This window comes from Sciurus carolinensis, chromosome 12 (genome assembly GCF_902686445.1).
Source record: "Sciurus carolinensis chromosome 12, mSciCar1.2, whole genome shotgun sequence".
Classification (NCBI taxonomy): Eukaryota; Metazoa; Chordata; class Mammalia; order Rodentia; family Sciuridae; genus Sciurus; species Sciurus carolinensis.
The window spans coordinates 113,758,634-113,773,047 of NC_062224.1; the positions used below are offsets into that span (position 1 = coordinate 113,758,634).

At 38.5% G+C, this 14,414-nt stretch overlaps 1 protein-coding gene across 2 annotated transcripts in view; it reads left to right on the top strand.

Moving 5' to 3' along the window:
* Nucleotides 1-9,629: 9,629 nt before the first annotated feature.
* Selp (selectin P) overlaps nt 9,630-14,414 on the top strand; it is a 36,585-nt gene continuing 31,800 nt past the window's right edge. The window contains exon 1 of one of the 2 annotated variants that reach the window (XM_047521797.1): nt 9,630-9,857. In XM_047521797.1, coding sequence (XP_047377753.1) covers nt 9,855-9,857 — 3 coding nt within the window. In that variant the 5' untranslated portion in view covers nt 9,630-9,854. The remainder of the gene's footprint in view (nt 9,858-14,414) is intronic. The other variant, XM_047521796.1, reaches the window with a different exon arrangement.

The following is a 14,414-nucleotide window of genomic DNA, read 5'->3' on the forward strand; positions in this document are numbered from 1 at the left end:
TCTAGTCTATTGGAGAAACTTTCAATGAACATTTTATTTGTGTCTTTCATTTCCAAGATTTCTGTTTTGTTCTTTTACAATATCTCTGTCTCCATATTGAATTTCTCATTCATATCCTGTTCTGACTTTCTTAAATTTTTCAGTTGTATATCTCTGTTTTCTTGGAATTCATTGATCATTTTAATACTCATTCCTCTGAATTCTTTATCTGCTATTTCATCCACTTCAATACCATTGGAGTCAGCTGCTGGTGAATTATGAACTTTTTCATATTTCTTATATTCCTATGTTGGATTTTATGCATCCATTGGGATTAATTTCTTTTCTACTCTTATGTGTGAACCTTTTTAGGGCATGACTATCTCTTACAAATGGTTTGTCCTAGAATAATCTAGTTTGAGATTTCCCCATAGGTGTGGTGCCCACAGTCCTTGTGCTAATTATCTGTTTTACTGTAGGAATGAATGTCCATGAGTTGGACCTGAGGACCCACCCGACCCCCATCAATTCTACTTGTGGCCTGATCATCAGTTTTATTTATTTCTTTTTGTCTCATTATTTATATTAAAGTACAGCAGAAGTTTGAGTGTTGTTAATATGTGTGTGGAGCAAGATATGCTCACTTTTGGTTGAGTTTAATTCAGTAGCAGAGTCTTTACCCTGTGAACTTGTAGTGTCCCTGAGGATTCCCAGCACTTCATACAACAGGGCAAACAAACAATAGCAATAACAGATGGAAAAATATACAGCATCAAAATAAATATCTGTTGCCTAATATGACATCTACCACACTAATTCCCACAAAGAGAGGAATGGAGTATTACTATTTAGATATGAGGTATCCCCAAAAAATTCATGTGTGAGATAATGAAAGAAAGTTTAGAGATTAAATGATTGGGTTATGAGAGCTTTAACCTAATTAGTGGATCAATCCACTTGAATGGATTAACTGGGTGGTAACTGTAGGCAGGTAGTGTGTGGTTGGAATAGGTAGGTTACTGGGTGCATGCCTTTGGAGTAAATATTTTATCACTGGTGAGCAAAGCTCTATGTTTCCTGATGACCATGCCCTGTGTTGCTTTCCTCTGCAATATTCTTCTGCCATGATGTTCTGCTTCACCTTGGGTTCAGAGGTATGGAGTCAACTGTCTATGGAATGAGACCACTGAAACCATGAACCAAATAAGTTTTTCCTCCTCTAATTGTTCTTGTTGGACCTTTTGGTAACAGTGATCAAAAAGTTGACTAAAGCAGGTGGGGTTGGCAATTGTTAACAGCAAAAACAATAAATAATTGAATTAGAGCTGGCATTAAACAGCAGATGTCACCTATGTCCTCTACAGCAGTAATAAATGTAATAACATAAATGGTGGGAAAGGAGTTATGTAAATCAAATAATTCTAAGAAATGGAAAAAATACAGTTCATTAAGAGAAAAGAAAATGAAGGTAGAAGAGAGTTCATAATGTTTTCAATATGTGAACAAAGAGAATGAAGAAGAGATGTACCAAGTGATGATTATAGAGAGGAAAAACAAAGTAAAGGCAGAGAGAGAGAGAGAGAGAGAGAGAGAGAGAGAGAGAGAGAGAGAGAGGAGTGATGTTGACTGTTAGCAGAAGAAAGGAAAGAGAAGCAAACAGGACAAATAAAAAAATAAACAAACCCAGAACCCCAACCCTCAAAATACAAAGCAAGAAAAAAATGCTACATCAAAAAATGCTTTAAAAATGAGGAAAAATGAATGGCTGAAGAAAGGTGGTATAATCACCATTAGAGGCAAGATTTGGTGTATGGCTGCATACACCAAAAGAAAAAAATGTTGTTTAGTAAATATTGTCAGCTCTTTAATCTTTTCTTATATTTTATCATGGGATGGCAGGGCAATTAACTAGAAAGATTGTAGGAAACTGAACCAAACAACATTAAATTTGATGATTGGATGAGTATTTAAAATGGTTTAAAATGGTTCTATTTCCCCTCCATCTTACCTTTTTTCTTCTGAATTAGGGCATTTTTCATGTTTTCTTCACATTTCCATGTTAAAAAACAAAACAAAACAAAAACCTTATTCCCCAGCAAATTGGCCCAGACTCTCCTTTGTGTTGAAAGTGATTTTAACCCAGTCTCCGTAACAGAAGATCTTGCCCTGAGATGTCATTTATGTGTCCTGATGTGATATAAGAAGTAGCTTGATTTAGTTTCACTCTAAATTTGTCTTTAGCTACCAGAGATTTCTAGCATAGAATATATCATCCAGAAAAATCAAGAGAAGGGGGTCAGAGGAATTCTCTTTCAGAAAGCACTTTTTAATGAACCCAATGACACCCCCGCCCAATTTAGTATACTGCAGTATCATTGCAGATGAACTTAAATTTGAATCCCATGTTCTTCACTAATTAGCTGTGTCATCTTGGGCAAAACTATGAACTTTCCAATCCTCAATTCCTTCTTAATAAAATGCACATCATAAAAATCTTTGGGTAGACGGTTCTCAAAGGGCCCAGAACCAATGTGCTTTTGGAAGAGTGAGAACACTGATCATAAGGCAAACCATTTCCGAACTCATCAACTGTGTTTGGAGCATTTCCACTGAGCTTGCACAAAAGATTCTGACTTCTTCCACTCAGCCGAGGGTCATCTCCTCCAGCAGCCGTCTGACCAGCACCCCCCTGCCCACCATCAGACCATCAGACACCCTCCTGCAGGTCTCACACAGCCATGCAGGTGCTGCCACATGGCTTATAGTTAGCTTTTATGTGCCTGTCTCTCCACTGGTCTCGGAGCCCCTTCAGGAAAGGGACTGTGTCTCCAGAGAGTAGCTTACGTTATAGCATGGAACTGCTCTCGCCAAAATATGTAGGATGAACACAGGCATCTTCAGGTGGGATACGTGGGTGTGAACATGGAGCTGGGATCCCAATTCCATTTAAGGCTACGTGGATGCAAGTTCTTGTGAAAGCTCATGTTTATTGCTTGGGACCTTTGCCAAGCTGACTGATTTCCTTGACTTTCCTTCCCTTTCAAAGACTGCAGGGCAGAGATAGTGAAAAGAAATGCTTAAGCATCTCACCACAGACGAATTTAAATAGACTCTCAACAGGAAGAGTTGGCAGTTCATGAAGCTTGAGCAAGATATCTTCCTAAAGCCACATGGAGAGAGCTGGCACCTCTGTCCCGCTTAAGAGGGAGGGAACATGAGGACAGGGCCAGACGCTACAGGCAGAGAGACCAGAGGACCCCCTTGTCTGGGGAGTTTTGGTGTGGGCATTCAAAGCATGGGGAGGTTGAATTTACCACCAGCTGTGCAGGCTGAACCCTCCTGAGGAATCGCCTCCTCTGAACTGATGGACAATAGACGTGCACATGAAAACACTTAGCATGTCCGGGCCAAGCCCTCTTGCCTCTCCAATCTCCTCCTGTGCCCTCCAGTCATGGTGGCTGTCCCTAGGCTCCCAGGCTCCTCCAGGCCTTAAATGACCTAGAATGTTCTCTCCCCCTAGACCTCAGCACCAAAATCACTCTCTCCTAGAGTCATTTTAGGTTGAGTTCCTGTCATACCATCTCAGCAAACCATCTCAGGATTTGTTCATTATTAAATCCCTAGGGTTAGCACATGACGGGGAGCCCCAAAGGATTTTACTGTTTCTCATATAAGATAAGTAGAATTCAGAGAAGGAGGCTGGAGGAAGCACTTTCACTGTGTCTCTCTGGAGTCTTCAATCTAACCAGTGACTCAACCTGCATTTACTCAGGGCCTGTTTGCCTTCTGAAAGATGTCAGGAGAAGAACAATAGTATAGGAAAGGGTCTCTGTCCTCTGGAAATTTGCAGCATAATCTAAAGAGATGAGAAAATATATTTGAACTACATATCACTATTAATAAATTTGTTACAATAACATTGTTTTTAAAGTTAACATAATTGAAAACAACCTGAATTACTGATTATGTCCATATGAGTAAATGGTATGTAGCCTGAATAGCTTTTAAGCAAAATCAACTAGTATTCTCCTCCCATTCCTATTTCTATAAATCCTATTCTCTTTTCCTTTTGCTCATTTTCCTTTCTCTTTTTTCCTTTTATTTTTTCCTTGTTTATATTTTTAATATGTGTGTATGTATGCACATAATTGACAAATAAAATTATATATATGTATGTTATATAACATGATGTTTTGATATATCTATACTTTGTAGAATGGCTAAGTGATAAATATCAGTTTCTTCTCATATTATTTTTTTGTGTGTTGAGATCAATTAGAATCTACTGTGTTAGCAATTTTAAATACATAATTCATTGTTATTAACTATAGTCACCATGTTGTACAATAGATCTCTTGAATTTATTCTTCCTAACTGAAATGTGTATCCTTTGACCCAACTATTCTCAACACCAATCCCCACTCCCAGCCTCTGGTTACCTTTGTTCTACTCTCTGTTTCTGTGAGTTCAACATTTTTAGATGGAATGTAAGTGGAATCATGCAGTATTTGTCTTTCTATGCCTGGCTTATTTTATTTAACACAATGTCCTAAAGATTCATCCATGTCATCATATTTGTCTTGCCCCTGATCTTACAGGAAAAGCTTTCAACTTTTACTGTTGAGTTTAAAGTTAGCAGTAGGTTTATGATATGTAGTCTTTATTTTGTTGAAGTTCATTCTTTCCATAATTAATTTGTTGAGATTTGTTATCATAAAACACCACTTAATTTTGCCAAATACTTTTTCTCTGCATCTATGAGATGGTTATATAGTTTTTGCTCTTCATTCTGTTAAAGAATTTTATCACACTATTGATTTGCATATGTTGAACCATCCTTGCATCTGGAAATAAATTCTAATGTGTCACATGAATGATAACTTTAATGTGCTATTGTATTTGGATTGCTAGTATTTTGTTGAGGAAAATCTATAGATTTTTAAATCTATGTTAGGAATGTTGGTTTGTTTTTGGTATTAGGATAATGGTGACCTCATAAAACGAGACTGGAAGTATTCTCCCCTCTCCAATTTTTTTAGAATAGCTTGAAAAGGATTGGTATTGATTCTTTATGTTTTATAGATTTCAGCGGTGAAGGCATAAGATCCTGGGCTTCTCTGTTGGGGTACGTTTTATACTGAATCAGTCTCTTTACTTCTTATTGGTCTGTTGAGGTGTGATGTTTCTTCATAATGACTCTTAGTGGGTTGTATTTTCCTGAGAATTTATCAATTTCTTTTAGGTTATCCAATTCAGTGGTTTATAATTTGTCATAATAGTCTCTTAATGATCCTTTGTATTTCTCTGGTAGAGACTTATTTATTATATCTTCTGAAAAGAAAAAAACCCAACTCAGTTTAACCAACCTTTTCCAAGGTTTTTCTAGTTTCTATTTCATATATTTTTGTTCTTATTTTTATTATTTCCTTTCTTCTACTAATTTTGGGCTTAATTTGTTCTTTTTCTAAATCTTAAGATATAAGGTTAGGTTGTTTATTGAGATTTTTCTTCTTTTCTTGACATAGACATTTATTGCTATACATTGCCTTTGCTATATCCCCTAAGTTTTAATAAGTATACTTACATTCTTGTTTTCTCAAAATATTTTTTAACTTTTCCTTTAATTTATTCTTTGTTCCATTCATTGGTTGTTCAAGCACACATTGTTTAATTTTCACATATTTGTGAATTTTCCAAAATTTCTCATTGTTGATTCAAGTTTCATATCATTGTTGTTGGAAAGGCTCTCAAATGATTTCAACCATCTCAAATTTGTTAAGACTTGTATTGTGGCCTGACATTTGATCTATCCTGGAGGCTGTTCCATGGGTACTGGAGAAGAATTTGTATTCTGCTGCTGTTGGATGGAATGCTCTGTATGTGACGATGAGGGTCTTTTACTTTAAGGGGTAGTTTGAGTCCATTCTTTCCATATTCATTTTCTATCTGCATGATCTATCCTTTGGTGAAAGTGAAGAGCTGGAGTCCTCTTCTATTTTAAAGTTACTATCTCTCCCTTCAGATCTATTAACATTTACCATATATATTTAATTACATTGATATTGGTTGCATATTGATAATTGTTACTTCCTCTTGATGAACTAACTCCTTTATCATCTCATAATTACCTTCTTTGCCTCTTTTACAGTTTTATAGAGTCTGTTTTAGCTGATATAACTATAGCTACCCCTGCTCTTTTTTTGTTTCCATTTGTATATAATATCTTTTTGCATCCCTTCACTTTCAGACTTATATATCACTAAAGGTGAAGGAATTCTCTTATAGGCAGCATACAGCTGGGTCTTTTCTTTTTTAAATCGATTCAACCACTCTATATCTTTTGATTAGAGAATTTAATCCATTTATATCCAAGGTACTTAAGACATAAGGACTTAAGTTTTGCTGCTTAGTTCATTTCTTTCCTGTTTGTTTACAATTCCTTCTTCTCTAGTGGCACACTTTGATTCCTCATTTTTTATCTTTTGTATATTTACAACAGGTGGTTGCCTTGTGGTCACCATAAGGTTGATATAAACATAACAACCTATTTTAAGCTGACAGCAACTTAACTCAGACCACAAAAAAAGTTCTATTTTATATTTTTTAAGTCAACCTTTACATATTTTTATATTATATATACCTTAACAACTTGTTGTCACTCTAATTACTCTAATAGCTTTGTCTTTTAACCTTCATACTAAATATAAGTGACTTACACACCACCACTACAATATTAGAGTATTCTGAAATGTTCTTGTATTTACTAATGTGTTTTATACTTTCCTAAGTTTTCACATTATTAATTAGCATCCTATTTCTTTAAGCTTTAGGAATGCCCTTTGGCATGTTTCATAAGGTAAGTCTAGGCAATGAACCCCTTCCAAAGTGGTTATCTCTTCTTTGTTTCAGAAGGTAAAGTATTTTTAGTTGGCAATTTTTCCCAGTCCTTTGAATATATTATCCCATTCTCTCCTGGCCTGATTCTACTGAAAAATTCACTGACAGCCTAATTTAAATTGCTTTGTATGAGATATGCTTTTTTGTTTTTCTTTTTGATGCTTGCAGCTTCTTCTCTTGATTTTTTATTTTTGACAGCCTGATTATATGTCTTGGTGTAGTTTTGTTTGGATTGAACTTGAGAGACTTTTGAACTCTCATGCCTTAATATTTCTTAATATTTAGGAAGTTTTTAGCTTTTATTTCTTTAAATACACTTTCTCTCCCTTTCTATCTTCTTGCAATGCTAAAATGAGAAGGTTAGATCTCTTGATGCTATCCTATAAATCCTGTAGGTTTTCTTCTTTCGTCTTCATTCTCAGTGCTTAATCAAGTCTATTGTTGAAACTCTCTATTGCATTTTTTATTCTACTCCTTTTATTTTCAGCACCAGAATCTTTTTATGCTTTCAGTCTCTCCATTAAATTTCTCATTTTGCTATTTATTGCTGTTCTGATTATGTCGATTTGTCTTACTTCATTCTCTTCTATGTTTCTGAGATTCTTGGAAATAATTATTTTTCATTCTTTGTGGTGCAGTCCATAGTATTTCATACCTTTCAGGTACCCTCCTGGGAAATTATTGTGTTCCTTAGATGGTGATTTGTTGATTTTTTTTGTTTCTTTTTGCCTTGCAGTAAGCATTTGGTAGAGCAGCACTAATTCCGGATGTTAGAGGTTGGCTTTGATGGAGAAATACATTCCACTGGGCACTTACAGAGTAGCCATAGCTTGGGGGCCTGGGGATGCCAGTGTACTCTGGGGATTAGATCCTGAGGGCCACCATGGCTGATCCTGATAGTCTCTGCCTTTCTTCTTATTCCTAGCTGTGTCCAGACACTTCAGATATGCTGATCTCACCAGTGAGATATTCTGTTTTTGTTTTGTTTTCTCCATTGTGGTGTTGAAGATTTTTAAATGAGCTTTAGAGACCTCCCAATATATTCTGGTTTGTGGCTGTCTATATTTTGTGTGAGGTACGGGGCACAAAGGCTGATATCTTGTAGTTCACCATCTGACATCATTTCTGTAGCGACCTCTTTCTGTTTTCCTTATACTCACTATAATTTAATATTACTGAACTTATAAGCATATTATTAACAAGAACCTATCATTTAACATAACACCCTCCCTCACCCCAACTGAATGTATGAATATACATATGTACATATGCATATACATACACTGATATACATGTACACATGTATGTGTATATACATATATTGTATGTATATGCGTATATACATATACATACATACATTAAGATACGTGTGTGTGTATCTCAATGACAAAAAAAGGGGTTAGAAAGCAAAACTAAGAATGAGTAAGACTGAGGCAAGTTTCATATAAATATTACTGAAATTAAATACTAATACTATATAAAGCTAGCATTGCACTTACAGCATGGCAGGTATTGTCCCAAACATGTTAAATTCATTTAATTGTCCCAACGCTTCAATGTCTTTGGTGACTACCACCCTAATGCATTCACGGGGCTGCAGAGACAGACACACAGAGCTCCCAGAGCTGCAGGAGGTGCAGCCTCCAGTCTGCTCTGGAGTCTGATCTCCTGATCCCTGCTTGTGCTGCCTTGGAGTCCCCATTCTTTCCCCTCCCTCAACTTCCTTGCTCCTCTAAAGTCATTCTTCATGACCACCTCCTTTGTCAGCCTTTTTGCTGCAACAATGTAACTTATCCCTTTTTCTCAGTCCCAAAATATGAAGTGAAAATCTGGCCTCATGGTCCTCAATTAATCTTTACCTTCTGACTTTCTTCCAGATTTTTCCACTTTATTCCATTTTTTAAATCTACAAGAGGTGCCAATTTGCACGCTGAGACAATCATGGAATGAATAAAGAATATCACTCTTTACTAAATAACTAGAACCCCCAGAGAACAAATTGGAGTTGCGGTTTTTTGACTTAATACCAAATACTTGATACTTGATTTTGCTGTCTGAGAGCAGTCTGAAAAGTAAGAATAATGATCAATATTTCTTGAGTGCCAACTGTGTGCTTGACATTATTGCAAGCCCTCTCCATGCAATAACGCATTTAATCCTATAACAACCTTGTAAGGTAAGTTCTACTGTTATCACTCTGATTCACATTTAGGAAAACAAAGGTGTAGAGAGTTTCCTTTGCCTAACGGATAGTCAGAAGTGGAGACAAGATGAGTCTCCGGCAGTTTACCGGTTGTGCCAACAGTCATTTGGGCCCACACACTCCATGGGAAGAGAAATACCAGCCATTCTATTTGCACACCTCCCTCCCCAACCCCAGTAAAAGAAGCAGAGTTCCTTTCAAACGGTCTGTATCTGTTTTATGTCATTTCAAAACTGTTTCCAACAATCTTCTCCAAGCACCAAAAATCCCTCAGTGGATTTGTCCTTTCCTATCTAATTATTTTTTGCTTCTATTTTTGCTCTGTTCCCTCAGAAGTCTGCTGTGATCATAATCACTCACCGGAATTTCACAATAACTGGAATCGACACTAGGACTTTATGATTAATACAGAAGTCTCCCAGATGCGTGACCTTACCTTGGGACTCATTGTAATCAAAGGAAACCTGCTCTGGGGATGCGGTCTGTTCCTGCGTTGCTCAGCCTGGGATGTCCAGGAGTGAGTCACACTTGCCCCTGTCTCCAGACCATCTCCACGGACGGGGCGACCCCTGCCCCCTTGGTAGCCCCTAATGGCCAAGCTGCCACACTGCCCCTGCACTATCATCATTCTGACTTCACGAGAAAGTCTATGGCAAATTTCTGGAAAGCAAATAGGAAGTTGTATTTCTAAGCAGCTTACGCTGAGGGGAGGCAGCAAGACTATAAGAAGTCTGGGCTGGACGAGAGGCAGAAAGCCAGCAGAGCCGCGGAGGAGATGGTAAGTTCACTTTTCTTTTGTGTGGGAAGTCGATGAGTTGAAGTGGTTTGGGGCTGAACTGGGGAAGCAAAGGTTCAGAAGGGAGGAAGAGCAGTAGCCGTGGAGTTTTATGGTGAACAGCCTATCTGGGTTTGCAGGCATTTCTAAACCTGCCGTCCACTTTGACCGTCCCAACATCCTTATTAGTGGAGGTTACTTCTATTGTACAGATAAAAGCCGTGTGGCTTACGGAGACTGGTGTTTTACCTAAAGCTACACTGTCAGTCTTGGTGTCGGGATCTCAGTCCGTCCCCTGGCTCCACAGCTGCTGTTCTATACACCAGAACTCGCAGGGACCCTCTGGGAGTAGATCTTGGTGAACGTGCCATCTCCTTTTCCAGGACTGCTTCTCTCTTTGGGATAAATGGAAGGCTAAGCAAGTGCCCCATGGAAAACCTACAATTGAATGGTTTACACTCTCTAGTCTTCTTTCTTTCTCTGAGCACAAGGAGTTTTCCCGGACTGATTTGAAATTGGTTTCAATTTCTACCCCAGGAGTCTATCCAGCTAGTGATTCGAGTTTTCTCCTCTATATAATAATACACTGTAGTACTCTGTAGTGTCATCATGAAGATTAAATAATATTACAAGAAATAACATTTACATCTGAGCCTGGTATATAGGTGATTAGAAAATGTCAGCTATTATTAAAAGCAAATTTTTTGATGGATAGTGGAGTTTGGGGTCCAGGGAAGATTCAAAGATAAATGGGCATTGTGAAGTCAGAAATGTCACTCTGGATATAAAAACATGTTTTGGCTACCTCCAATTTTACCCCCAATTTATTGGGGGTATCCCACATCATCTCAGAATCCAAAGTCCTACAGTTAGTGGCTAGGGAGAAACCAGACTGGTTTACTTTGGACGTTTTCTATGGGACCAAAGAAGAAAGCTGTGCTTATAACTGATCCATCCACCTCTCTTCTTTACTATAACACGCTTTTCAATGCTCCTAATGAGGGTCTCTGCATTGGGGGAACCAGGGAAAAGAGGACAATGAAGATTCTCAAGAAGGAAGGACTTGGAACCTGCCCTAAGTTTGAACCACGATGACATAAGAGTGTGACTTACTTCTGTCTAATTTCTGCATGTCATGTCTGAACTGATCAGCTTGAAAGAGCAGCTCTTTCCCTCTCCCTTCTGTTCTCTTTGATGCTTTCCTTTGTTTCAAAGATTTAACAATATTGGATCAGGGATTTCTCTAAGATTCTGATGGAAGCTACAGTTCTTCCCAGATGAAAATACTAACATCCACATAAAAAAATCAAACTTTATAGACAACCACAGGAGATTCCCGACCTCTTTGTGGATCCCAGAAGAACCCCACTACATTAACTCCTATGCTAAAGCTCAGAAGTTTCTCCACTGACATCCTGCAACAAGGCTGGAACCCCCAAAAGAAGAGCTAAGGACTCCACCCCTGGAATTGCTTTACTATTTCATAAAAGGCCTCTTCCTTTTCCCCCCAAGCCTGTTTGGTTCTTAGTCTGTCAGGAACCTCAGAATGCCTGTGTAAGTTCTGAATCATGTTGAGAGTGGCTTTAATTAACTCCTCCGACCTGAAAAAATGAAGTTAAGGTTTATCTGGCGGGAGGGGAGTGATTTCAAACAGATCTAAGAGAAGAAGCTCTTGGTTGGGAATTTATAGTTCAGTTTTCCGAGGTTGCCCAAGGCTTTAGTGAGCTAAGGAGCAGGTCTCAATTCCCTTTCCTCCATACCTTTTAATCATCTTAGGTCTGTGGCTTCCAGGTCTTACTTTTCTTTCCATGATCTGTTTTTCACAATGTAATGAACTGGTTCACATTCTATTGGGCTTAATGTGCATCTTCAGATTTCTCTATCTGGAAGTTCATTAGTGAAATCCTCAAAAATCAAAGTGACTTTACTATGTAGCAGGTGTTACAGAGAAAAGACCCTAACCTAACCCTAGAGAGTAGGTACATGTTGGTTTCATAAATGACATTCATTACATTGTCTTCTTGGTGTCTGACCCCTCTGATGGAAAAGCAAAGGAGAAAGTTAACAAAGTCAAATGCAGAGCAAATCCTTTATTTTTTAGGGATGTAACCCAGCTATGGTTCAAAGTACATTTTAATTTAAAATTTAAGCATGTTGTTTCATTTTTAACACTAACATTTCACTCTGCATAATGGCAGGGAGTAGTCTAATTTAACTGTGCCTTGACTCTAGGTGTTGATGTCCTGACCCTTGCTGTCTTAATTGCACCTTACTGTTTGGCTTAGAGACAACCTATTTCCTCACTATGTTTCATTTTCTATAGTTAAGCTGGGGCTACTAATATCTGTGCCACACCATCACTACCACCAACAACCAGAAATTCAAGGGAATTAATATTATAACAGTTGTAAAACCTTGTAACATCTGAGCTTTGCCACCAACAGGTTGTATAGCTCTGCACCCTCCTCCTCCTTCACTGCATTTCCAGAGATGCAGCCCAAGTCAGGCCCTCTAACTTCTGCTGGGACCATTGGAATAACCTCCTTTTTTGTAGCACAGCCTTCCTTCTTCTAATTTATTAAAAATACCACATTTCTCAGTTTAGAACCCTACAATTCGATTCCTTTTGCTACTAGTATTTGAGACCCACAAGATTTAGCCCCAAACTACCTTTTCAATTAACCTTTAGGACACGATCATTTTCAACATCAATGAGACCACATCACTACTCTCCCTGGCTTCTTATTGCACTTGGGATAGGATTTCATCCCTCCATTTGGCTTCCACAGCCTGGAGTGACTGACCCGTCAACTACCTTCTCGTGTATTCTCCCCATATGCACACCACTCCAGTCACGCTAACGTATCCACATTCTTTGAACACTTCATCCTTTGGTCCCATGTTACCATGGACTTTGAATTTGCTCTTTCATTTGCCTTAATGCTCTTCCTCCTGCTTCTCACTGGATAGGTTTTTAAATTTTTCCTGGTCATTCTGCTGTCAGCGTAACCATCACTTCTCAGAGGTCTGCCTGATCTCGCCGTCTTACATAACCCATCACTCACTTTATCACAGAACCCCACCTTAATTCTCTGCCTACCACTAATTTCTGTCTTGCATTTTCATATTTATTGTTTAGTACTGTTGTGTCCTGTGTTTAGTACTCTTGTGCATTTCTTGGATTTGTTTCATTGTCTGTCTCTCTGAATAGAAGGTACATTGACACCGACTGTATGAGGACAGGAATTATGTCTGTTTTCATCATTTTAACCCTGATCCCTAGAAAAGTGCCTAATATATTTTAGGCACTTAATCAATAGTTGTTGAAATAAATAATGGGAGAAAGTATAGTCAGTAACAAGGGTCACCTCTTTGGGTATGGAGAAAGAGGTTGCTGCGCTAGCAAAGCTCCTTGGAGGCGGAGACTTGAACTTAGGGAGCTGGGCAGATGCAGATGGAGAGGGTGGTCTGGACATAAGAACAGGAAGCACGCAGTACATTCTGTAAATTACAAGATGCTTTATTATAAATGAATTTTAGGATTGTGAGGAGGCAGGGAGTGATTGAGGGGTAATGATAGGAGATGAGAATAGAGAAACAGGAAGAGGCAAGCATGGAATGGTCTTGCATGTGTGCTCTTGAAAGGTTTGCATGTCTTGCTTATGAACCAGGAACAACTGAAGAATTTTAAGTAGTGAAACAATATACTCATACTTTTGTATAGAAATATCATTCTGATTGCATTTTGGAGAAAAACATGGAGATAGCTGATCTGGAGGAAACAGAGGCCAATTAGAAGAAGACTGATCTGGTCCAGGGAAGAAATATTGACATATAAGCTAATGCTTTTGTCATTGAGTGGCAGTTTAGAGAATGACCAAGTCTCTCACTAAAATGAAGTCATGAGGATTTAATGACAGATTGATATGAAGGGTTCAGACGAGAGAAAGATTCTTGGTCCTCCCTCTCTGTTTCCACTCGATGGAGACTTCTGGGTCTTTGTGGCAGGAGATGGGGAGCCTTTTCTGTTAGAAGAGCATACATCCTTTATGAGCCTCCTGTGGTGCTGGAGCCTTTCAGACTCACACCCATACAGAGGGTCAGGCTGATTTCTCTCTCTGCACCTCCACTTTTAAGGTTCGCTTCACCTCCAGACTTCCTGAGACGCACCCCTGTGAACAGCCCTCCCTACCTGACTTCTCCTCCACTTCTTCCCACTTCCAACCTACATGGAATTAAAAGTCCTGCTCATGATCTCTCACATGGGATGTCTGAGAATGAGCCATCATGTCCTGTTTCTCTCACAGACAAACAGAATGTGACAAGGTGTCAGTCCCAATGTTCTCCTAGTTAGCACATTTCCATCTTTTTTCAGTTATTCCCTTGCTATTATTCTTTCCTTTATCCATTCATCCATCTGTTTACCCATTCAGGCTTATTAACTAGTCACTCTACCATGGGTAGGGGATTCAGACCTAATCCTAGTTCTTGCTCTTGAGAAGCATCTGCCAGCTGTTCCTCCAGTTGTGCCCAAATGGTGACTTTGCATTTGGTTGTGGA